At 41.8% G+C, this 23,786-nt stretch overlaps 1 protein-coding gene across 4 annotated transcripts in view; it reads left to right on the top strand.

The window, feature by feature from the left end:
- CRIM1 (cysteine rich transmembrane BMP regulator 1) overlaps window positions 1–23,786 on the top strand; it is a 1,688,666-nt gene that overhangs the window by 1,436,805 nt on the left and 228,075 nt on the right. For all 4 annotated transcript variants that reach the window (XM_073627709.1, XM_073627706.1, XM_073627710.1 and 1 more), the window contains one exon: window positions 7,285–7,406. In XM_073627709.1, coding sequence (XP_073483810.1) covers window positions 7,285–7,406 — 122 coding nt within the window. The remainder of the gene's footprint in view (window positions 1–7,284; window positions 7,407–23,786) is intronic.

The raw sequence follows: 23,786 nt of genomic DNA, 5'->3' as shown, positions 1-23,786 counted from the left end.
CGTGATGCTGCAGCAGTGCTGATACTGGGCATTTCTTGTGGCCTTTCGCTGGCGGCAGCGCTGGTAGTGAACCTTTGGTTTTGGCATCTATCGCTGGCGGCAGCGCTGGTACTGTGCCTGGGAATTTGATCTTGGGGTATATTGCTGGTGGCTGCCTGGTTTAGAGAGCGCCATGCTCTTTTAGGAGGGATCCATTCTTCCTCTGATTCATTTGCTGATCCACTACTATCGATCGGTTCAAATGCTGAACTTGATTCATAATCGGAATTGGCATTTGAATCTGATGAGAACTCCCCGCTGCTCTCATCAGTCATAGAGAGGATCTGGAACGCCTCCTCACTTGTATAGAATCTTTTGGACATTTTTTCTGATGGACTGTGCAACGGGTGACAAATGATGGTCACTGATGGGCGACAGGTGATGGGTGACAGTTGACAGTCACTGGTGGGTGACAGGTGACATGTGACGATCACTGGTGGGGTGACGGTCACTGGTGAGTGACAGGTGACAGTCACTGATTGCAGTGTCTGATGGTGACTGGCGCAATTTTATGGGACTGATAGTTGACAGATGAGGGTCACTGATGACGGTCACTGGCGATGGTCACTGATGGGTGACAGGTGCACCGCTGACGGCAGTCTCTGACGATGACAGGTGCACTTTGTGGGCACTGATGGGTGACAGGTGCACTTTTATAAGCACTGATGTGGTGACTGTTGGGTGACAGCTGTAATGGTGGGGGCGATGTGACAGGTTCTCTTTTTTTGTGGTGTTGGTGCAGTACACTACAATACACACATAGACACATTGGCTATTTACCCTTGTCGGTGACAAGCAGTGTTCCTGGGAACACGCCGCCACTGACATGACCACGCTGCGCACTCCCGATCGCACGCATGCGCGGTCTAAAGCGCATGATCAGCCGTGACGTAATTGCGGCCGATCGCATGGTGAACAGCCATGCCCAATGGCTGTTTACAACTGTCGGTGACGCGCTGTGTCTCGGGTAGAGGCCACGGGGGAACCCTGTGTGCCTGTTCCACTTAGTAGAGAGGAGTGAAGGAATCTTTGCCGAACACTTCCAGGAGCCATTGTTCCACAAATTGTGTGGGGTCCCTTTCCTCCACCTCCTCGGGAAGCCCCACAATTCTTACGTTATTACACCTTAGGTGGTTTTTAAAGTCCCCAGCTCTCATCTCCACAGCTCTTACTAGCCTAGCAATGACTTGGGACTCCCTGATGAGCGGGCCTATTTTATCCTCCACATCGCTAATCCTGCTCTCTGTGGCTGTTGTGCATTCCCTTATTTTTTTGATATCTTGGCGGATCAAACCCACCTCCTCCTTCAAGCCTCACATGTGAGCTTTCAGTGTATCCACCGATGCATTGCACTTGTTCACTGCCCTCAGTATCTCAGCTAGGGTAGGTTGCTATCCTCCATAGATGGCTGATCTGTGTAAGCCTGCACAGACAGGGTTGGAGTAGACCCCACCTGAAATATTGCTGGAGTGGTAGTGAGGTCCTCCCCTGCATCCTGCCCTGAAGAGTTCGCCAGGTTTTGGGTGTAGTACAACATATCTTTAGGGGGGCCTTTCCCCACAGCCTATGGCATTTTGGGAGGTTTACTCACAGTGTCTTTAGTTTGTCCGCGTTGCACGGTCCGTGCTGTGAGAGGGCCGACATGCCATTTTGGATGTCCGGCTGCATGTCTGTGTCTTTGCTTCCACGTCAGCATACCGGGCATGTGTGGACTCAAAAGACTTCTTGCGTTCCGCTGGATGTCTTGCTGGGTAAATGTGCCAGGTAGGATGTTTTGTGAGGCTGGGAAAAGGATTGTAGTAGGATGATAACCGGGAGCTCTGTGAGGTGCGACCTCTCGCATGCCGCTCTTGGCACGCCCCCAGTCAGATATTTTTGAATTATTACAATATTACTTTCTAGGCCATGTGTAAGCAGAGAGAGTGGGCATTTTGCATAGTATTGCAGCTTTCCATTAATGTCTAGGGTCTGGGCTGTCTATAGATTAAGGTATGTGATTCAGGGCTATCCTACATAATGTGTTTACTGCACACAAGCATGTGTCTTGAGTAAATATTTGATTTTCACACCGTCAATCCACAATTAATATTATATTCATTTCCATGTAATAGAATCCAATATGTGAGAATTATTTGACTTCACATTGTGATTGCATCTATTGTCTGAGAAGACAGTCTCTTGTTCTCACAGTTTTCGTCTTTCCAAAGTTATTATTTAAATCAATCAATACTAATGATTTTTAATGTTCTAGAATAACATTGATCATTCCTTTTAAAGCGTATCTATGGTCAAAATGTAAAATATATTTATTTCTACAGTTTGAATTATTTGTAGCCTACTCCATTTAATCGAAATAGTCTTGACGTTTGTAAACTTGCTTACTAAGATCTCCATAGATTTACTTTCTTAAATTTTGTAGCATGTATTCATGCCCTGTGTATAGGCTTTGCTGTGTCACACATTTCAGAGACTGCCATCTGAACTACAGAGATGCTGAGAGGAGTTTCAGGAGGTGAAGTCAGTAGAGGAAAATCATAACCTGGGATATGTAGTCTTTAGAAAGTGACCATAAAAAGCAGGAAAGCTGGAAGTTATGGAAAGAGATGGCTACCAGACAGGCAGCACATTCAACATAAAAGGAGATTTTTTTAAGGGAGCTTATACTGAATCGTTGGATATTTTTTTTTTTTTTATAAATAATTATCCACATCACTTACTCCACTGTAAGGACTCATGCACACTGGACATTTTTGGACATTTTTAGAGCTGCTGTTTTAGACTTCAGACATTTTTTTTCTACAGTCAACAAACTCTCCAGCATGTTATCCTATTTCTCCATGCATATATAGGCTGTTATCAACTGTTTTTGGCTGGGGCGTTTTTTGGCTGTGGGTTCCGAAAGGAGTTTTTTTAGCTGTAATAACACTCTAACGTAGAAAAACGCCCAAAAACGTGTCTCACCAGTGTTTTTTTAAAGTTTTTGATCCCATTGAAAAAAAAAACGCTAACGCTAATAAACGCTATTGCAAAAACATTGAAAAACTCACTGCAAAACTACTGCCGTTTTTAGAACGTTATTATAACGTCCAGTGTGCATGAGGTCTAAGGGTAAAGCAGCCTTGTAGCAGAGGGTTGTAGGGATTGGCAGATAGTTACAGTGTTTATGTGTTTAAAAGTTTTGGTGTGCAGCGTATAACATTGCATTGGATAACATAAATTAACACTGAAGCTGACAATTCAAGCTAAGAGGACTACATCTATCCGCACAAGACAAAACACCAAGGATTAATTCATATATACAAACTTACATTGACATATGTGAAGAATGTGTCTGCTGAAAACCTACATACAGTAATACCATGGATTGCGAGTAACGCAGTTAATGAGCGTTTCGCAATACGAGCTATTATTTTTTAAAATCCTGACTTGGTTTGTGAGTGTTGTCTCACAAAACAAGCAGGATTCAAGCCTCTGCGGTGTGCAGTACCGCGTTTGGCCAGAGGTGCAGGGGCGCCGTGAAATTCGGAGCCACTCGGAAACACTCCGTTCCCGAGTGCTTCCAAGCCTATCCAAGTGGCCCTGAGCGGTTTCCGAGTGTCTCTGGTGCCCCCACCTCTGGCCACATGCGGTACTACATACAATAGAAGTCACTGTGGAACTAATTATCTATTGACTTCTATCGAGTAACTCGCTTTGATATTAGCGTGCTTTGGATTACAAGCATTCTTCTGGAACGAATTATGCTCATAATCCAAAGTACCACTGTATATGTAAAAACAATTGGTTTCTTTATACTCCATGTATATGCATTTACCCTATAACTCTCTTGTATTTTTTTTTTTTTTTTACTGTCGAAAAGCAAAAAAAATACATTGAAAAGAAGTTGGCGATTCTTTCACTAGCCGCAAACGCTGCAGAAAATCATCCATTCAGCAGTCAAGCCACAAACCACCTAAAATTTATGTGACCTAGGGACCTAAGGAAGATCCTTATGTTAATAGATATGTTTTTAATAATTTTTAGACATTGCTTCTTAAACATTTAAACTATGAATCACTGGCTGCATTAGTAGAATAATGAAAAGTAACCTGCTAGGTACTCTGGCTCTGAAATAGCTATGTAAACAGGTTTAGAAATGTGTATTGTTTTGTGCTTTGTAATACTGAAGTTCCAGTTGCTGGTTCCTCATATGGGAAATCAAACATGGCCTCAATGGATCAGACAGAAGAGAGTTTTTATTTTGTTACAGAAATGTTGTCACTTACTTGGCACTTAGTGTTAGTGAGAGTCATTCTGAAGTTGTGACAGGTATGCAAAGACAGATGACTTTACAAAGTCTAAACACTGCCATTGGTCAACCAATAATTCCCCAGTTGGTAACGATTTGCAAACTAGTTAAATAATACAATGCATCATCATTGTGCATAATAATACATATTCACATTCATATGCTTGCAAGAAAGCATATACAGAGAATAATATGTATATTCTTTCTTCCAGGATAATACTTTGAGAATTAGATATTACATTTGCTAGAATGTATCTGGAAATATGGCAGCAAAATATTAACCATTGCTAGTACTTCTCATGGTATGTTTTGCAGTGTATAATTTTTCATTTCCAATTGTTTACATGGGCATCAGCTTGTATTAGAGCTGTGTACAGCAAGCTTTTTCAAAGCAATTGTAAATTTTTCTGCGTTGAAGCAGGTTATTTAATTTTTTTTTAAACTTTTCAGTTCCAGTTTAGGAGTATTGAGCATAGATCTTAAAGAAAGTGCTGGTTGTCTCTTTAAGTAAGTTGCTAGCAGACTTTTAACAAGCTGTAAGTAGTACTGAAGCTTGCAAGAATCTTGTTTAAGGTGATAGCTGGTACTCTCATTAAGGTTTATGTTTAGCATCCTTAAACTGGAGCTGAACAGTACTTTAAAGGCATCAACATAACTTGCCTTAAGTTCTGCAAATGCTTTATGCTCTAATACTAGTTGAAGCACAACGGTTTTAATAGTGCTGGCACATAGTTTTATTCCACGAAATGTAAACATAATCCATCAAACATAATCCTGTCCAGGTGTAAAGAAGTATAAATCTGAATTTTACACACAGGTAAAGAATGCAGTTCTAGCAACTGTGGGCCAAAAAAGTCTTAGTTGAACTCGGTAGCTTCCATGTTTTCACCCTACACATTCTATGAACACATAGCCTTTTCTGGTGTCATCCCTTCTGCTACCTTAACCACTTCAATACCAGGCACTTTCCCCCCTTCCTGCCCAGGCCAATTTTCAGCTTTCAGTGCTGTCGCGCTTTGAATAACAATTGTGTGGTCATACAACACTGTACCCAAACCAAGTTTTTGTCATTTTGTTCCCGCAAATAGAGCTTTCTTTTGATGGTATTTGATCACCTGTGGGTTTTTAATTTTTTGCTAAACAAAAAAAGGCCAGAAATTTTCTTTGTTTCTGTTATAAAATTTTGTAAATAAGTATGTTTTCTCCTTCAATGATGGGCACTGATGAGGCTGCACTGACGGGCACTGATAAGGCGGCACTAATGAGGTGGCACCAATGAGTTGGCACTGGTAAGATGGCACTGAAGGGCACTAATATGCAGCACTGATGGGCACGGATAGGTGGCACTGATATGCAGCACTGATGGGCGACACTGATGGATACTTATGGGCACTGATGGACACTGATAGGCGACACTGATGGGCGACACTGATGGATACTTATGGGCACTGGTAGGTGGCACCGATGGGCATCACTGATGAGCAGGCACTGATTGGCATCGTATATGGGCGCTGATTGGCATAATTTAAAATAAAAGGACCACTTTAAGACTCCTTTAACTATTGTCCCATCCTTCTATAATTTTCCGTGGATATAATGAGAGGTACTGTATTAGATAAAATCACTTTACTTGATAATTGCCAGCACTTTACTTACATTTTGTAACTATTTATACATGTGATTTATAAAATGATTTAAATGATAAGTTCACTTTTTATAAAAATAAATAAAAACACATTTTTTTTCCTAAGGGGGCTGCAGAGCATTGCACCCACGATCAGCAGATCATGGGTGCAATGCCAGACTTCTGTAGACTATTGATAAAGCTGTCTGCTTGTACCTCACATATGGCCAGGCAGTTACTGATTTGCAGGAAGATCAATGAACTACAAGAGCTCTCATCAGTGCTTGCACAGTTCATTGACAACTACAAGCTGTCTGCTGCAATGGCAGGGAGGGGGTTAAGTGGGTGCAGGGGAAGATGCTGAACATGTTACCTGTTACACCCTAAATACGGGTGTAACAGGTAACATGTTCAGAAAGGTAAACATGGCATTTAACCAATCATATTTTTTTTTCTTTCATAAAAGCCTCGATTTTGGGAAAGATAAAAGAATTGCAGTATCATACAACACAATTGATGCACCAATTCAGTAGTGCAGCTCCACTAAATCCTTGTCCATGAAAAGATTCTTCTCAGACCCTGGTTTATTTCTTGGGACCAAACTTGTACAAAGTTTAATCTGTAATCTTCTGACCTTTTCAGAAGCTTCCAAAAGGCTGGGTCATTTCTTCCCCAATATATGTATCAATTCTTTATCACACGTGAAATTAAGTTATAGACTCATAAACAGACACATAGCAGAAATATGAAATATGGTCTGGTCCATAGGGAGTAAACAGGTGTCGGAGCCAACGTGGATAAGATAGAAAGCTTATATAATTGGAAAATAAAGCTCTTTGACAGTGAGCAGCTTCCCTTTTTCTTTGGAAGTTTGTATGTGGAACTTATGGAGTGTTCAACAACCACTGGGAGCAAGCTTCCTGATTTGGAGGACTAGTGAGGAGCAGTGCCTGTAGCAGAACACTACATTCTATGCTTTTCATAATTAATCTTTATGTTCTTACAGCTTAGTTTGCCTAACAGCTGTTTTGTAAAAAATTAGTCTGGGTGGTCTTATATTGTTCAAAAAATAACCTAATGTATAGTGGAATTTCACTGTGTCATGCAAAGGATTTTAGACCATTTGCGCATATGCTAGGAGCAGGAATAGATTTTACATAATGTCATTAGTCCTAAATGCTAGGCATTGATGCCTTTATCACTATATTACTGATAGTAGTGTTACCAAATTTATTGTTAATGGGTTAAAAAATTGCATTTTTTTAAGCAATCCTTTATATTGTGGCATAACGTAAACATCATCTAGATAACCTATATTAAATTTGTTGTCTAGGAAGAACAAGCATGGATGTGAAACCTGTCGTTGTAAGAAGTGCCCTGATGTTCCATGCAGCAAGATCTGTCCAAATGGCTTTGAGCAGGATAATCAAGGATGTCTTATGTGCAAATGTAGAGGTAAGTTTATACTTTCATCTAGAGTTTTAGACTGTCCCCTTCTTGTCCCCAAACCCCATCAGAGAGAAGATATGTGCATCAGAGACAGTTTTACAGCTCTTTTAATGCTACTGAATGTCATTTTATAACAGCGCAACTCTATTTATGAGTGCTATAATTTCCTGCTTGCAGCCATTTTATTTTTAATTACTGGAGTCTCGTGAAGGAGTCGGCAATGACTTTTTAATGAGCAGATAACAGTCTCAAATGGGCCAATTGTTTCTAAGCTTATTTCAATCCACTTTATTTTTTAATTATTAATAAATTTATATATGTTGTTTACATGTGTGACACTGTAGGAAATTTAAAAATGTCATATTTGGGACTGGAATGTGTGTTTTGAATGCTTAAGAAATTTTAAAGGAACATGGCAAACCCCATACTAATTTACATGGTGTAGCGTAAAGTGATAATAAACCCTCGGTTTTTGTTTTTTTGTTTTTTCTTGTCAAATTTGTTTATTGAATTTTCACAATTAGTATACATAAGTACATATGGTGGCAGCAAAAGAAAAGTTCACATATATGGTAATAATATTGAGTTCCAACATAAACTTAGAGTAGCTTAACTAAAAAAATTTTAGAATGGATCTAACTACTCAAAAGCAGTGGCGGCTGGTGATCAAAATTTTTGGGGGGGCGCAAAAAAATTTGGAAAAAAAATCATCAATTGCAGCCACTGTGCCCATCAAACGCTGCCACTGTGCCCATCAAACGCTGCCACTGTGCCCATCAAACGCTGCCACTGTGCCCATCAAACGCTGCCACTGTGCCAATCAAACTCTGCCACTGTGCCAATCAAACTCTTCCACTGTGCCCATCAAACGCTGCCACTGTGCCCATCAAACACCACTGTGCCCATCAAACGCTGCCACTGTGCCCATCAAACGCTGCCACTGTGCCCATCAAACGTTGCCACTGTGCCCATCAAACGCTGCCACTGTGCCCATCAAACACTGCCACTGTGCCCTCACACGCTTCCACTGTGCCCTCAAATGCTGCCACTGTGCCCATCAAATGCTGCCACTGTGCCCATTAAATGCTGCCACTGTGCCCATTAAATGCTGCCACTGTGCCCATTAAATGCTGCCACTGTGCCCATTAAACGCTGCCATTGTGCCAATTAAATGCTGCCACTGTGCCCATTAAACGCTGCCATTGTGCCCATCAAATGCTGCCAGTGTGCTCATCAAATGTTGCCAGTGTCATGGTTTGCAGGACACCCGCTCACACCCCCTCCCCAGCAGATGGATCGCGGGATACCCGCTCACAACCCCCCCACGCAGATAGATCGTGGGAGACCCAACTCACACCCCAACCCCCCTCACCCGCGGATGGATCACCCCGTGCAGGATGACTGGTGCTTACCTGGTGCGCTCTTCTCTGGCGTCTCCTCTCCAGCCAGCTTCCTTCACTCTGTCCCACTTCCGCCAAAGCACTGAGCATCCAATAGGGACGCCTGGCGCTTTGGCCAATCAGGACTCACTGATCTGCCTCCAGATTGGTGGGGAGGCAATGCGGTGTGAAAATAGCGAATATTCATTCGCTATGGTCACGCAATTGGGTGGGATCAGGGCATACTCTCTGCGCCCCGAGCCCACCCTTTTTTTAAGCCTATTAGAGCCTCTCGCTCTAATCAGGTGCTTAAAAAATATACACCCCCTCCTGTCCCTGCCATAGGGGTCCATGCGTCTGGCGTCCTGAAAGGGGCCAGGCGTATGGATTGGGAGGCGGCAGCAGGGATGGGGGGTGGCGTCCATGCGCCCACAATGCATGGGCTGCCAATGCTCAAAAGATTGCGTCATACATTGTATAAGAGAGGATAAAACCAACTTAGACCATCCTAATATAAGATGACATCAGATAAAAAAAAAAAGAGGTCTTAATTATTATTAAGAGTATAGTTTAAAAAAAAAAATTTAGAATCTAAAATCTTATACTACATATTGGAACTATGTACAATTGGTATAATGATAACCAAGGAAATACAGTTATGCTACCAGAACTATATAAAGAGTAAATTGAAAGGGGAGAGGGAGAATAGGGGGAAAAAGTAGGAGAGAAAGAAGAAAAAGTAATCTTGGGTAGGAGAAAAAAAAAGATAGGGAAGAAAGGTAGTACATGGTAATAAACACATACCATGAATGCAGAGAATGGAAGTATAAATCGAGATTACCAAGGTCTTAGTAGGGAAGCATCAAAATTGGAAGGCAAAAAGTGAGTCACCCAGGGATTCCATATATACTCAAAGTTGATATTTTATCTTGAGTTATAGCATCTGTTTTGGCATGGATCATTGCTTGATCGAAACCCTAATTTTTTTAAGCAATTTCAGCAGCTGATTTATTCACTTTCTGAGTATGCAGCATGCTTTACCTTTTAATTCTTGCTATCTTCCAGTATAACTGAGGGCAAGGTCACTGCCCCAGGTTTCCTGTTTCAGGGTCACTCCTTTCTTTTGCAGCATCCTATTGAGCCACAATTGCATGCAGAGACTAAAGTTGTGTCTACCCGCACTTTGTGCATCAATAGAGACACACACTGCCCTGTAGCCTAGGATGACAAGGCAATCCTCTGCTCCTCCCCTACTCCCTTCTCCAAACAAATAGAATGGCTTTAGACTGCACTGTCCACTATTAAATATTAAATGAAGTGCTATGCTACACTTAAAACCAAAACAATTTTAGTGTATCCCACCAATTTATGATTTCTCAACCATTGCCAGCTACCCGTTCATGACACCGTAGCCAAAAAATAAACCTGTGAACAATCAAAGTGTTCATAAAAAGCTAATACAATAAAATAAAGAAAAATTATATAAAATAATAAAAATGATATAAAGAAAAATATTAACTTAACAGTGTCCCTTCATAATCTTTTCATTTTGGTTGAAATGTCAAGTCATGTGGCAACATTATTGGCCATAACTTACCTTATTGGGATGACTGTATTCTTTTTATTCTTTTCATTTCTGTCTTGCATTAAATTTATTCCTGTCCTGCATCTTAAAATACATATTTCATTTTTTTAGCAATATAGTCTTGAAATTAACTAAGACCTTGATTATAACCTGCCACTAGGTATTAGTGGCTGTTAAAGTAGGCAATGCTGTCATTAACTCGAGATTGTGAAATCACAAAAGAAGATACAATTCAGAAACTAAAGCTGTTTAAACTGAGGATGTAAGGGTGCTGTCATCATTAAAGTATAACTAATGGTAAAACTCATTTTTTAGTTTTGGATAGAGTGTAAAGGGATTAGAACCCCTGCCCGTTCTTTTGTTGTTGTTTGTGCCCCCATTGGCGAGATTTACCTTCTCTGTTTGTTCTGTTTACCATTATCATTAAAAGTGAAAGTAAAAGAAAATCCCAAATTTTGGGTTGTCCCCAGAAAAGTAATAGAGGGGGGATTTTCCAATGGAGACACTAGTTCTGGTGACCTGGGAGTCCCCAAGGAATTACCTTAATTTGGAGGGATTTCCTATCTCTTCCTGTTTGGCTATGGGACAATAAGTGAAGGTAAATCTCTGCAATTGGACAAAGATGGTGAACAAAAATCTGACACGGGTTATTAACCTCCCCTTACTCTATCCAAAATTGAAAAAAAAGTTTTGCCCATAGTTCTACTTTAAAGGCTTTTTTCTAAAATTTCAAGATGCCTGGCTTTGTCTGATTTCAGTTATTTTCAGTCATAGATCTGGAACGTACGGTATCTCACAAAAGTGAGTACACCCCTCACATTTTTGTAAATATTTTATTATATCTTTTCATGTGACAACACTGAAGACATGACACTTTGCTACAATGTAAAGTAGTGAGTGTACAGCTTGTATAACTGTGTAAATTTGCTGTCCCCTCAAAATAACTCAACACACAGCCAGTAATGTCTAAACTGCTGGCAACAAAAGTAAATACACCCCTAAGTAAAAATGTTCAAATTGGGCCCAATTAGCCATTTTCCCTCCCTGGTGTCATGTGACTTGTTAGTATTACAGGGTCTCAGGTGTGAATGGGGAGCAGGTGTGTTAAATTTGGTGTTATCACTCTCACTCCCTCATATTGGTCACTGGAAGTTCAACATAGCACCTTATGGCAAAGACCTCTCTGAGGATCTGAAAAAAAAGAATTGTTGCTCTACATAAATGGCTTAGGCTATAAGAAGATTTCCAAAACCATGAAACTGAGCTACAGCATGGTGGCCAAGACCATACAGTGGTTTAACAGGACAGATTCCACTCAGAATAGGCCTTGCCATGGTCGACCAAAGAAGTTGAGTGCACGTGTTCAGCATTATATCCAGAGGTTGTCTTTGGGAAATAGACATATGAGTGCTGCCAGCATTGCTGCAGAGGTTGAAGGGGTGGGAAGGTCAGCCTGTCAGTACTCAGACCATACGCCGCACACTACATCAAATTGGTCAGCATGGCTGTTATCCCAGAAGGAAGCCTCTTCTAAAGATGATGCACAAGAAAGCCCGCAAACAGATGCCGGCACTGGGGAGCTACAGCTTAATGAGGTAACCATGAATGCCAACATGTACTGTGACATACTGAAGCAGAGCATGATCCCCTCCCTCCGGAGATTGGGCCGCAGGGCAGTATTCCAACATAACAACCCCAAACACACTTCCAAGACGACCACTGCATTGCTAAAGAAGCTGAGGGTAAAGGTGATGGACTGGCCAGGCATGTCTCCAGGCCTAAAGCCTATTGAGCATCTGTGGGGCATTCAGAAACGAAAGGTGGAGGAGCGCAGGGTCTCTAACATCCACCAGCTCCGTGATGTCATTGTGGAGGAGTGGAATAGGACTTCACTGGCAACCTATGGAGCTCTGGTGAACCCCATGCCCAAGAGGGTTAAGGCAGTGCTGGAAAATAATGGTGGCCACACAAAATATTGACACTTTGGGCCCAATTTGGACATTTTCACTTAGGGGTGTACTCCCTTTTGTTGCTAGTGGTTTAGACATTAATGGGTGTGTGTGGAGTTATTTTGAGGGGGAAGCAAATTTACACTGTTATACAAGGTGTACACTCACTACTTTACATTGTAGCAAAGTGTCATTTCTTCAGTGTTGTCACATGAAAAGATATAATAAAATATTTACAAAAATGTGAGGGGTGTACTCACTTTTGTGAGATACTGTACATGCTGGAATTAAGTATCAGAACTACTTAATGTTATGCCTGTTGTGGGCCAGCATCTCAGACAACACTGAAGTTAAAGCATCAGAATGACAGCTAGGCAACTAACATTTTCAAAGTTGAGGTCAGCGATGGCAGTCTCCTGTAATGGCCAATTCCCTTTAAGGATCTGTTGTCTGTAAGTGGTAAGGCAGCTACATAGAGAATTTAGTGCTACGATAAAGTGTGCATGTGTGCACATCTCACATACAATAACATGCATTTATGGAGTTTAAATCATATTGTTGAATTTCATGCTCAGCATTTCTTATCCTTTGTGAGGGAGACCCGCTAGCACACTTCAGAGTTCCTAGCATACATAAATGAAAATGTAAATAGTGGCACTAAGTAATGCAGTGACACATAGTATTACACACCCAGTGAGTGGTACTGTGCAAACATAGGAAGAAATAGTCCATATGCTATGATAATAAAAAAATGCACAATGGTATCTCCATGATAGATATTTAGTTGATAGACTACACCGCACCAAGTGATCAACACCGTGTCTCCAATCCCCAATTGGATGTAAACTTACCAGCATTAATTGCCTCACACTCTCATGTTTGGCATATAAAGCAGTAAACCCCTCAGGGTTATGATTGTCCCATCAAAAACGTTCCAAGTATCCAGAGACCCAAAGGTGTCCGCGATATGTGGAGAGAAATTTGTGTAATAACGTCAAACATTGAAATGTATTAAAAATACACGGCCTAATGGTAATGCACTTACAAGAAGGCAAACTAAAACTCACATCGGTATGATGTCCAGATGCCAGAGATACCTTGTCACAGCGGACATAGGTTAAACACCGAATCTCACCCAATCAGCACGTCAAAACACGCGGAGCGTTACTTCCGGTAATGTGTATACGTCACTTCCGGTTGCCGTACAGCCACGTTCCAAAGCATTTCGTAATTGTGACTTCATCCTGGGATTGGCTGTATGACACGGCAACCATAGTTACATACTCCTACATATGTAAATGACAAGCAATCACTTACCCGCCCACATAGTATCCCAGCGGGCATGATATATCTAGCATCTGCCACAAGCACACAGATATACATTGCACATATGAAAAACAAACATGATATCCATTACAGTCATCATGTCTATTACGCAGTAATAACCCTGAGTATAGATAGAAAAAAAGATTGCACAAACCTAAAACACATTATTAAAAATTCATACAAAAACACATGTGAGTGGATCGGTCCATTTGAATCGATTATTAATGTGTTAAAAAGTCCCAAAAAACACAAAAAAAAATTTGCAAATAAATTGACAATGACAGCAACTTCTGATTATTGTGTTACAAAAGTCCCAAATCACAAAAATAAACTTGAAATGAAATAACAAGGCAACTTCTGGTACAACACATAGAAATCTGCAATGGCAGCTGGGCAGTACTTTATATCCAAGCGGAGAAGTAAGCTAAAAGCCAGATGGCCTCTTACCGATTACAATGGACCCCAAATTATATGGCTCAAGCTCGCCTGATATGCACAGTAATCAGCTGTGATGTTCCACCTGGTCTGCTCCAAACACTATCCACTCTCCTCCGTCAAGGGCAACGAGACGTTTTAGTAAGTTTCCAGTCACTCTGCCCGATGCTCATCCAGTAGGTATAAAAAATTTAGAAGTAAAGGAACTTCATGGTGCAGTAAATAATGGTAGCTTATTCCATAACATTTTTCTTAAGCACAGGGAAGAAATACCATACAAAGATACAGCCACCGGTTTTCATACTGCCAGTTGGTGCGTGGTGATGTCACAAGATTCTTTCCAACCAACGCGTTTTCCTGTAACAAGCATCGACTGGGAACGGAGATAACTCTGAGACGTCACCACGTAATTTTTACTAGGCAGGGGAGACACCGGAGGTGCAAAACTCATCTGTACCTCCCAGGTGTCACACATACAACACAGTTTTTCTTATTTTTTTCTTATTTATTATTTAGTTTTTCATGTGACTGCCCAGCCCGCCTCTCTCCTCTCACGTCTCATACAGCGGTGGGCACTTAATGGATTATTACTCTGCATTTATTACAAAACAGTTATTTTGACAGCCACGCTCAGGGGAAAGTCGGGATGACATCACACCCAACATCAATTTTGCCGGTCGCATGCATCGATGCCACATCGGGGACACCTATTATTATGTTTCTCCCTAAAATGCAAGGACACACTGTATTTTTTAAAACCATTCTTTATGTTGGCTAAATGTTCGGCTACACGTATCCTCAGCAATATTTTATATAGGAAGGACTAAAAGATTTCTGAGGATACGAGTAGCTGAACATTTAGCCAACATAAGGAATGGTTTTAAAAAACACAGTGTGTCCTTGCATTTTAGGGAGAGACATAATAGGAACCCCACTCTATTCCAGTTTTGCGGCATAGATTGTGTGTATCCATCCTGGAGGGGCTCTAACCGAGTGAGAAATTTGTTCCAAAGGGAGACTAAATAGATATTTTTAATGAAAAGTCTTACACCAAATGGTTTGAATATAGAATTAGATTTAAACAGTTCTTTTAATCATTTTTATTTTTTTTTCTTTTGAATAAGAAGATCATATGAACTAATTAATTTTACTCGTGTTGATATAGATATATGAATTTTTTTAGTGATTTGGGGATTTTATAATGCACCAAATTTATTAGTGAGTGCATGTTAGTTGTCTGGGTGTTTATTCTAATTTTTAATTTGTATCTACATTTATATTTGTTTGTTTATTAACATACTTTATATATTTATTTTATATTTGAATTTATATTAATATATATTATGTATCGGAGTATACTCGGGGTTTATGTATTGGTTAATGAGTAATAGACATGATGACTGTAATGGATATCATGTTTGATTTTCATATGTGCAATGTATATCTGTGTACTTGTGGCGGATGCTAGATATCTCATGCCCGCCGTGACACTATGTGGGCAGGTAGTTGCTGTGCCTTACAGCCAATCCCGGGGCGAAGTCGCAGTGACGAAACGCGTTGGATCTTGGCTGTACGACAACTGAAAGTGACATTTGGGCATCACTGGAAGTGACGATCCGTGTGTTTTGATGTGCTTGTCGAGTGAGATTGGGTGTTTAACCTATGTCCACCGTGACTAGGTCTCTCTGGCATCTGCACATCATACCAATGCGATTTTTATTTTGCCTTCTTGTAAGTGCATTATCAGTAGGCCATGTGTTTTTATACATTTCAATGTTTGACGTTATTACACTATTTGGAGTCTCATTTTTCACCACATATTGCTGACACCTTTTGTTCTCTGGATACTTGGAACGCTTTTGATGGGAGATTCATAACCCTGGGGGGTTTACTGCTCTATATGCCAAACACGAGAGTTTGAGGCAATTAATGCTGGTGAGTTTACATCCAACTGGGGAGTGGAGACGCGGTGTCGGATCAGTCTGAATGTCTTTCACTGAGATACCGTATATACTTGAGTATAAGCCGAGTTTTTCAGCACATTTTTTTTGTGCTGAAAGTGCCCCCTCAGCTTATACTCAAGTCACTGTGCCCAGCTTCATACCTGATCAGCCGTGTCATGCTCAGACAGCAGCTGACCAGTTTTCAATAGCTGCGCCACCTCCTCGTTCTCGTCCGTGATAGGGGAACACTCAGTTTCACAGCAGTGAGTCAGTGTTCCGCCTATCAAGGACGTCCTCTCATCTTCATCCCACGGACGAGGACAAGAGGATGTCCATGATAGGCGGAACACTGACTGCTGGGAAATTGAGTGTGCCGCCTATCCCAGACAAGGACGAGGAGGAGGCGCGGCTTTTGAACACTGGATGGCCGCCGTCTGACTGCATGACATGGCTGATCAGGTAGGCAGATCGGCAGGGCCGGCCGCTGATAAGGAGGTAAGGTGAGACAGTAAATAAGGGTTGCTGCTATCCCCTTTTAATAGAGGATCGTCCCGTCCTCCTAGCCCACCCACATAGTTCCCTAGCTGGCCGTGAGCAGAGGAAGTTTTCTTTTGTGAGATGTCTGAGCTATCACTGCACTGGCATCCCCGGCATCCCTTCAGATGAGAAAAATCAGCAGACAAGAAAAATGAGAGGGGGCTTCCATATTGATCAAGCAGCCAGGTAAGAAACACCAGTGCCCCACTTACTGGCAGTGCCTCCAAACTGCCCCCATTAGGCACCAGGACCCCTATTTCCCCTCACTAAGCACCCCCAGTTAGGCATGCAATGGAGTTAGGTGTGCAGTGGACACAGTTAGGCATGCAATGGACACAGTGAGGCTCACCCTCGGCTTATGCTTGAGTCAATACGTTTTTCCAGTTTTTTGTGGTAAAAGTAAGTGCCTCGGCTTATATTCGGATCGACTTACTCAAATATATACGGTAATATTCTGCATTTTTTTATTGTCATAGCATATGAACTATTTCTTCCTATGTTTGCACAGTACCACTCACTGGGTGTGTAATACTTGTGTATGTGTTATTGCATTACTTAGCACCACTATTTACCTTTTAATTTATGTTTTTTAGATCTTGTTTTATCATACTTTTTTCTTTAAAGTGGTTGCTCTGTTCATTTTGGGTTTCTCTTTGGCACAGTGTTAAGATCTTCAGTAGCGGCTCATTGTGAGATCTGATTGTGTGGTATGTTATATTTACCTGCCCTGTGCAGTGGATTTGCACAGAGCAGCCCAGATCCTCCTCTTCTCATGTCCCTCTTCTGTGCTCCTGGCTCTTCCCTCCTGTTGAGTGCCCCTACAGCAAACAGCTGGCTATGGGGGCACCCGAACCGAGTCACAGCTCCCAGTGTCCATTCTCTCTTGCCCTCTCTCTCTCCTGATTGGCTAGCTGACTTTGACAGCACCGGGAGCCAATGGCGCCGCTGCTGTGTCTTAGCCAATCAGGAGGGAGAGTCTTGAAAGGCCGAGACACTAGTGGACATCGCTGGACTGAGATGGGGCTCAGGTAAGTATTAGGGGGGCTGCTGCATACAGAAGGTTTTTTATCTAAATGCTAAAAAAGTTCATGTTAATGCAGTGGAATTCTGTGCTTTGTGCTTTTAGTGTAAAGAATAAGGTTCCCCCCTTCCCTGATATAGGCCTGCTCTACCAGATCTGTTAAAGCTTCATGGACTTTTCAACATCAGGCATATGTTTCTCAGATTTGGAAGACTGCCACCTTTTACTCTGTACACATTTGTTAGGAGTTATCAGGTGGAGGTGCAGGCCTCTTCTGATGCCAGTTTCAGGCATATGGTGGTACAAGCTGCTCTCTGAGCTTTTTGGTCTCCTCTTTACCTGTTAAGTGGGCCTGTTGGCATTTGTTTGCTATATTGCTACCCTACTATTTTGCACTGCTTTTGGACATACCATAGTTAAAAACTAAAGATCCTGTGTTTTGTACTGTACGACTAAGAAAAAACTTTTTATGACTTATCAGTAAAAAGCTTTTCTTACAGTACAGGACACTGGTCTTTCTCCTCTGTCCTTTTATGATCTTCCTATTGTTTGCTACAAAACTGAGGCTAGCTGGGCATGAGAGGGGTTATACACGGGGTTTCCCTGCAGCTTTTTTTTTTTTCAGTGTTCAGTCATCTAAAAGTAGCTGCATATAACCCATTGTTCAAGACTAAAGATCCTGTGCCCTGTACTGTACACCAAGAAACAGTTGTTTTTCTATTTATTTTTTTGTTATTTTTATTATTGTTTTTTTTTTAACTATTATTACTTAAACTTTTTTTTATAGATTTTAGTTAGTTTTGTTCATTAAACCTTTCAATATCACATCAAGAAATTCTCAATTTTGCAAATAAAAGTATTTTATTTGCAATTTGCTATTTATACTAGATTCGTAATTTTAGTGTCCTTATTACTTTAACCACTTAAGGACCGGAAGGTTTTGCCCCCTCAATGACCAGGCCATTTTTTGCGATACGCCATTGCGTCGCTTTAACTGACAATTGCGTGGTCATGCGACGCTGTACCCAAACAAAATTGATGTCCTTTTTTTCCCACAAATAGAGGTTTCTTTTGGTGGTATTTGATCACCTCTGCAGTTTTTATTTTTTGCGCTATAAACAGAGTGACAATTTTGAAAAAAAAGAAATATTTATTTACTTTTTGCTATAATACATATCCAAAAAAAAAATATAAAAAAAAAATGTATTCATCAGTTTAGGCCGATATATATTCTCCTACATATTTTTGAAAAAAAAAAATCGCAATAGGCGTATATTGATTGGTTTGCGCAAGAGTTATCGTATCTACCATCTATGAGATAGATTTAGTGACTTTTTTTTATTTTTACTTGTAATGGCAGCGATCTGCAACATTGTGGCGGACAAATCTGACCCCGAATTACACTTTTTTGGGACCAGTGACATTATTACATTGATCAGTGCTAGAAAAAGAAGGGGTTAACACCAGGGGGCGATCAAGGGGTTAACTGTGTTCCCTATGTGTGTTCTAACTGTAGTGGGGATGGGCTGCCTGGGACATGACAGAGATCACTGTTCCCGATCACTGGGAACTGTAGATCTCTGACATGTCCCCTGTCAAAATAGAGATCTGCCTTGTTTACAAAGGCAAATCCCCAGTCTGCCTCTGTATTAGGCGATCGCGGGCCGCCGGCAGACATCGAGTGCGAGAGTGCACCGGTGGCGGCACGCTCCCGCCCGAGCCTCCATACAATGACAGTGATTTGCGCAGAGGAACCAACCTGCTGCAGTATAAGTGCAGCGGTTGGCCCTTAAGCAGTTAAGGGCATACACCATAAAATTCTGCCTTGTTCTCATTCCCTGGAAGCCCAGGTGCTGCATGATGCCACATCCATGGCTTTAGGTGGGTAGACATTTGGAGACAAGGTAACCCAGGCCATATGGGCAGCCCAGAGGACCCAAAGCAAAAATCAGGCCATCTGTAAGGTCCAAAAGACAGTAGGGCAGATGGATGCGCATACTAGTTTGCAAAAATCGCTGACTGAAGTGAAGTAGATGGTGACAATGCTAGCAGCAGAAAGGAGAACCTACTCCGTGCCAGTCTGAAAGTGCTATCGTGGAGAAGCAGGACATATCAGAGCACAAGCAATAATTGGGAGACCATGACAGAACTCACAGCTGAAGTTGTGAAAGTACAGAATATGTTAAATAATATTTGAGTAGCCAGAAGGAAACTCCAAAGGGCCTCAGTGAAGGAGCTAGCTGAGGGAGGAGAAACTGTCAAGAGCTCTATAGCCCAGGAAATCCAAACATAGGGGCTGGGAACAATACAGATAGCCCAATTCCCAGCGATTCTCCTGGAGAGCAGATACCCAGGCACGGGGAGTTGCTGCACACTCTCCTTCCAAGCTTACTAAGAAATGTCAAGAGAAACCAGCACCGAAAAAGAAAGGTGCCCATATTCGGGCTACCGAATCTGGTTTAAACAAACTTTCTGATGACCTAGTGGGCCCTTTACCTGTAATACCCATCCAAAAAGGAGTCTACACTAAAGCCTTGCTGGACACTGGAGCTCAAGTGTCGCTACTATACCAAGACTTCTATAAAAAGTACATACCGCTCCAGAAATTAGAGGAATTAAAGATCTGGGAAATCAGGACTCAGAAGTTCCCATATGACAGGTATGATCCTATTTGGTTAACCTTCAGTTCCTCGGTAGTGGGGAACTCTGAGACTTTTGATACCTTGGCAGTCCTGTGTCCATGCCCTCTGGGGGACAAGACAAAGTTTTCTGCTTTTAGGGACTAGTACTGACCTTGTGCAGGGGCGGCTCACTGCCTTAGCACTGAAAAACAGCGTATCCAAAGAAGCTTTTCACCCTCACTCCAGGCTTATCAACACATTCTGTGAGAACAGAGGGCCCCTGAAGAGGAAAAATAGATAGGGTTTGAGTGGGGGTGACACCCCACCCATCAAAGAGAGTGTGCCCAGCTCTAGCCTCGAAGTGGAGCCCCCAGACTCTGAAATGCCTGACCTGGAGTCTGTTGAATTGGTTTCAGAGGGAACTGAAGGCTACAGTTACAGAGACCACTAGTTTTGAGCAAGTGCCCAAGTAGGAGGTGGCTCCAGAGGTTAAAGATTAATCTGTACAGTCCCCAGAACCAAGAGACAAACGTGCCTTGAGGCCCCAAAAAGACTAGCATATGATGTGCTGGGTGAGAGCTCTGAAGAAATTATCCATGCAAGCCAACAGACTTATGATGTGCCATTTCCCTGCATTGCTGACTGTGTACAGGGTGATAACAGTCCACCCACTGACATCATTTGACGAGTAGACCCCAAGTCCATGGCCTTTGGCCATAACCACATCAGCCACTCTAACCGTTGGTGGGAGGTTCCACTGTTGAGTTTGTATCACAATGTGAGTTGTACGAATTTCGACTCCTCATAGTTAATATTGTTCAATTGCCTATGTCTGGTTAATGGGGGGGGATTGTGTAACAGAAGGTAATGTTAGTGGCTCTGCAGGACTTCTTTTCATCTACAAGATGGTAACTGCAGGTGTGCTTTTTACCTGTGATTGACCTTGAGCTTCAGCATTTTAGAGATGTAGTCTGGAGGAAGAGCGGAATCATTGCCATCACTGGGAAATCAACTACAGTGTCCGGTGATACCTTAGAGCAGGAGGAGTCTTATAAATAGAAAAGCCCAGGAAGGAGAGGTGGCAGTTGGGGGAGAACACCAACCAGAGAGTGGCTGAAAGGCAGAGGATCTGTGCTGTGTTTACATGGAAATGCAATACTCTGGTGATCTGTGAAATTCTGAATGCTGCTTACCCCATCCCAGGAGGCTGGTCTGAGCTATGTTTGACTGCTCCAATACCCGTTCTAGATCACCAATCTGTGACCCAGGCTGCCACTGTTCAGATCCACTGGAAACACTGCCAAGGTGCTTATCATCATTCCTGCTACAAATAACAGTAAATGAAAGGGGGGCCCTCCAACCACTCAACCAACAGCTACAGGAGGATCACAGTAAGGGGTGAGCAGGTCACAGATCCACTGTTAAGCTCAACCTTTGCTAGTGTCATCAGACTCCAGTTGCAAGAAGTTGCAGGTGCAAGCTACCCATGCACCATTGTTCTAACTGTTGCTGAACTGTGTCCAATTCAACCAATTTATCTGCTCTTCTTAACTAATGCTGTAACCATGAACACCATTTCATCTAATTCCTGTAATGCCCCGTACACACGGTCGGATTTTCCGACGGAAAATGTGTGATAGGACCTTGTCGGAAATTCCGACCGTGTGTAGGCTCCATCACACATTTTCCATCGGATTTTCTGACACACAAAGTTTGAGAGCGGGCTATAAAATTTTCCGACAACAAAATCCGTTGTCGGAATTTCCGATGGTGTGTGCACAAATCCGATGCACAAAGTGCCACGCATGCTCAGAATAAATAAAGAGATGGAAGCTATTGGCTACTGCCCCGTTTATAGTCCCAACGTATGTGTTTTACGTCACCGCGTTCAGAATGATCAGATTTTCCGACAACTTTGTGTGACCGTGTGTATGCAAGACAAGTTTGAGCCAACATCCGTCGGAAAAAATCCATGGATTTTGTTGTCGGAATGTCCGACCGTGTGTACGGGGCATAAGTGTGCATACTTTTTATTTGACTATTACAACTGTGCATACTGTTCATTTAACTGCTCAGCTTCAGAGCACTTTATTAATCCCAAAGGGAAATTATTAAGATACAATTACATTCAACAAAGACAAAATCACAATAACGAACAGAAACAAGACACAATAACAACAGTAAAATTACCAATAACGGCAATTAATGCCAAATAAAACTAAATTAACACTATACTCTAATAAACCATACCATCCTATTAAAACATTACATATAATAAATAACACAGATTGAAAAAAAAATAACTGGTAATCAGTGTTATTTATTCTAACTGCTGCAGCTGTGCCTACCCTTTATCTAAGCACTCAATGTTATCTAAAGATCCTTCCAAAGATCCCTCTCCATCACTCAATCTAACTTATGAGGTGCAGCACACTAACCACTTTGAATATAGACATCCCCCCCCTTCCAAGTGCCAATGTCTTTAACCACTTCCAGCTCAAGGACGTCATATGATGTCCTTGAATTTCAGTGGGAATATCTAAATGATGCCTGCAGCTACAGGCATCATTCAGATATCCTTGTTTTCAGCCAGCAATTCTGTGGACCATAAGAATGATCATAGTGGCAGTTCCACCAATTGATCATTCTTATAGGCGACGGGAGGGGACAACCCCCCCTCCCGCCGCCATCCGGTGCTTCTCCGGGCTCTTCCATGCCATCGGGGACCCGGAGAAAGAATCAGCCGCGCAGGATAACGACCATAGAGATTTCCGGTGGCCAGATGGTCACCAGTCATCTCTATGACCGTCAGAGACCCGGGCGTTATGACGTCACGTCCGGGCCGCGGATGTAAACAAAGCAGCGATCGCGGCTGTTAAGCATAAGATCGTAGATTTTTTTCCGATCTCATGCTTTCCAGCCTGGAGGAGAGATGTGAGGACCTGTCACAAATGATTGCTATTTCAAGAGATGTTTACATTCCTTGTAATAGGAATAAAAGTGATCAAAAAAATGAAAAAAAGTGTAAAAAAAAGAAAATTTAAAATGCCCCTATCCCTGGTAGTTCGCGCTCAGAAGCGAACGAACATCTAAGTCCCGCCCACATATGTAAATGCTGTTCAAACCACACATGTGAGGTATTGCCGTGTGCATTAGAGCGTGAGCAACAATTCTCCTCTGTAACTCTAAACATGTAACCTGTAAAAAAAATTTAAAGCGTCATTTATGCAGAGTATAAGTACCGAAGTTTAGCGTCATTCCATGTGTGATCGTAATTTTAAAGCGTGACATGTTGGGTATGTATTTACTCGGCGTAACATCATCTTTCACGTTATACAAAAAAATTGGGCTAACTTTATTGTTTTGTTATTTTTTAAATCATGTTTTTTTTTCCAAACAAAAGCATTTGAAAAATTGTTGCGCAAATACCGTGCCAGATAAAAAGTTGCAACGACTGCCATTTTATTCCCTAGGGTGTCTGATAAAAAATATATATAAAATGTTTGGGGGTTCTGAATAATTTTCTAGCAAAAAAATTATGATTTTTACATGTAGGAGAGGCGTGCCAGAATAGGCCCGGTATGGAAGTG

This window comes from Aquarana catesbeiana, linkage group LG04 (assembly GCF_042186555.1).
Source record: "Aquarana catesbeiana isolate 2022-GZ linkage group LG04, ASM4218655v1, whole genome shotgun sequence".
Lineage (NCBI taxonomy): Eukaryota > Metazoa > Chordata > Amphibia > Anura > Ranidae > Aquarana > Aquarana catesbeiana.
The sequence above is the reverse complement of the archived record's forward strand: the minus strand, read 5'-3'. Positions and strand labels throughout refer to the sequence as shown.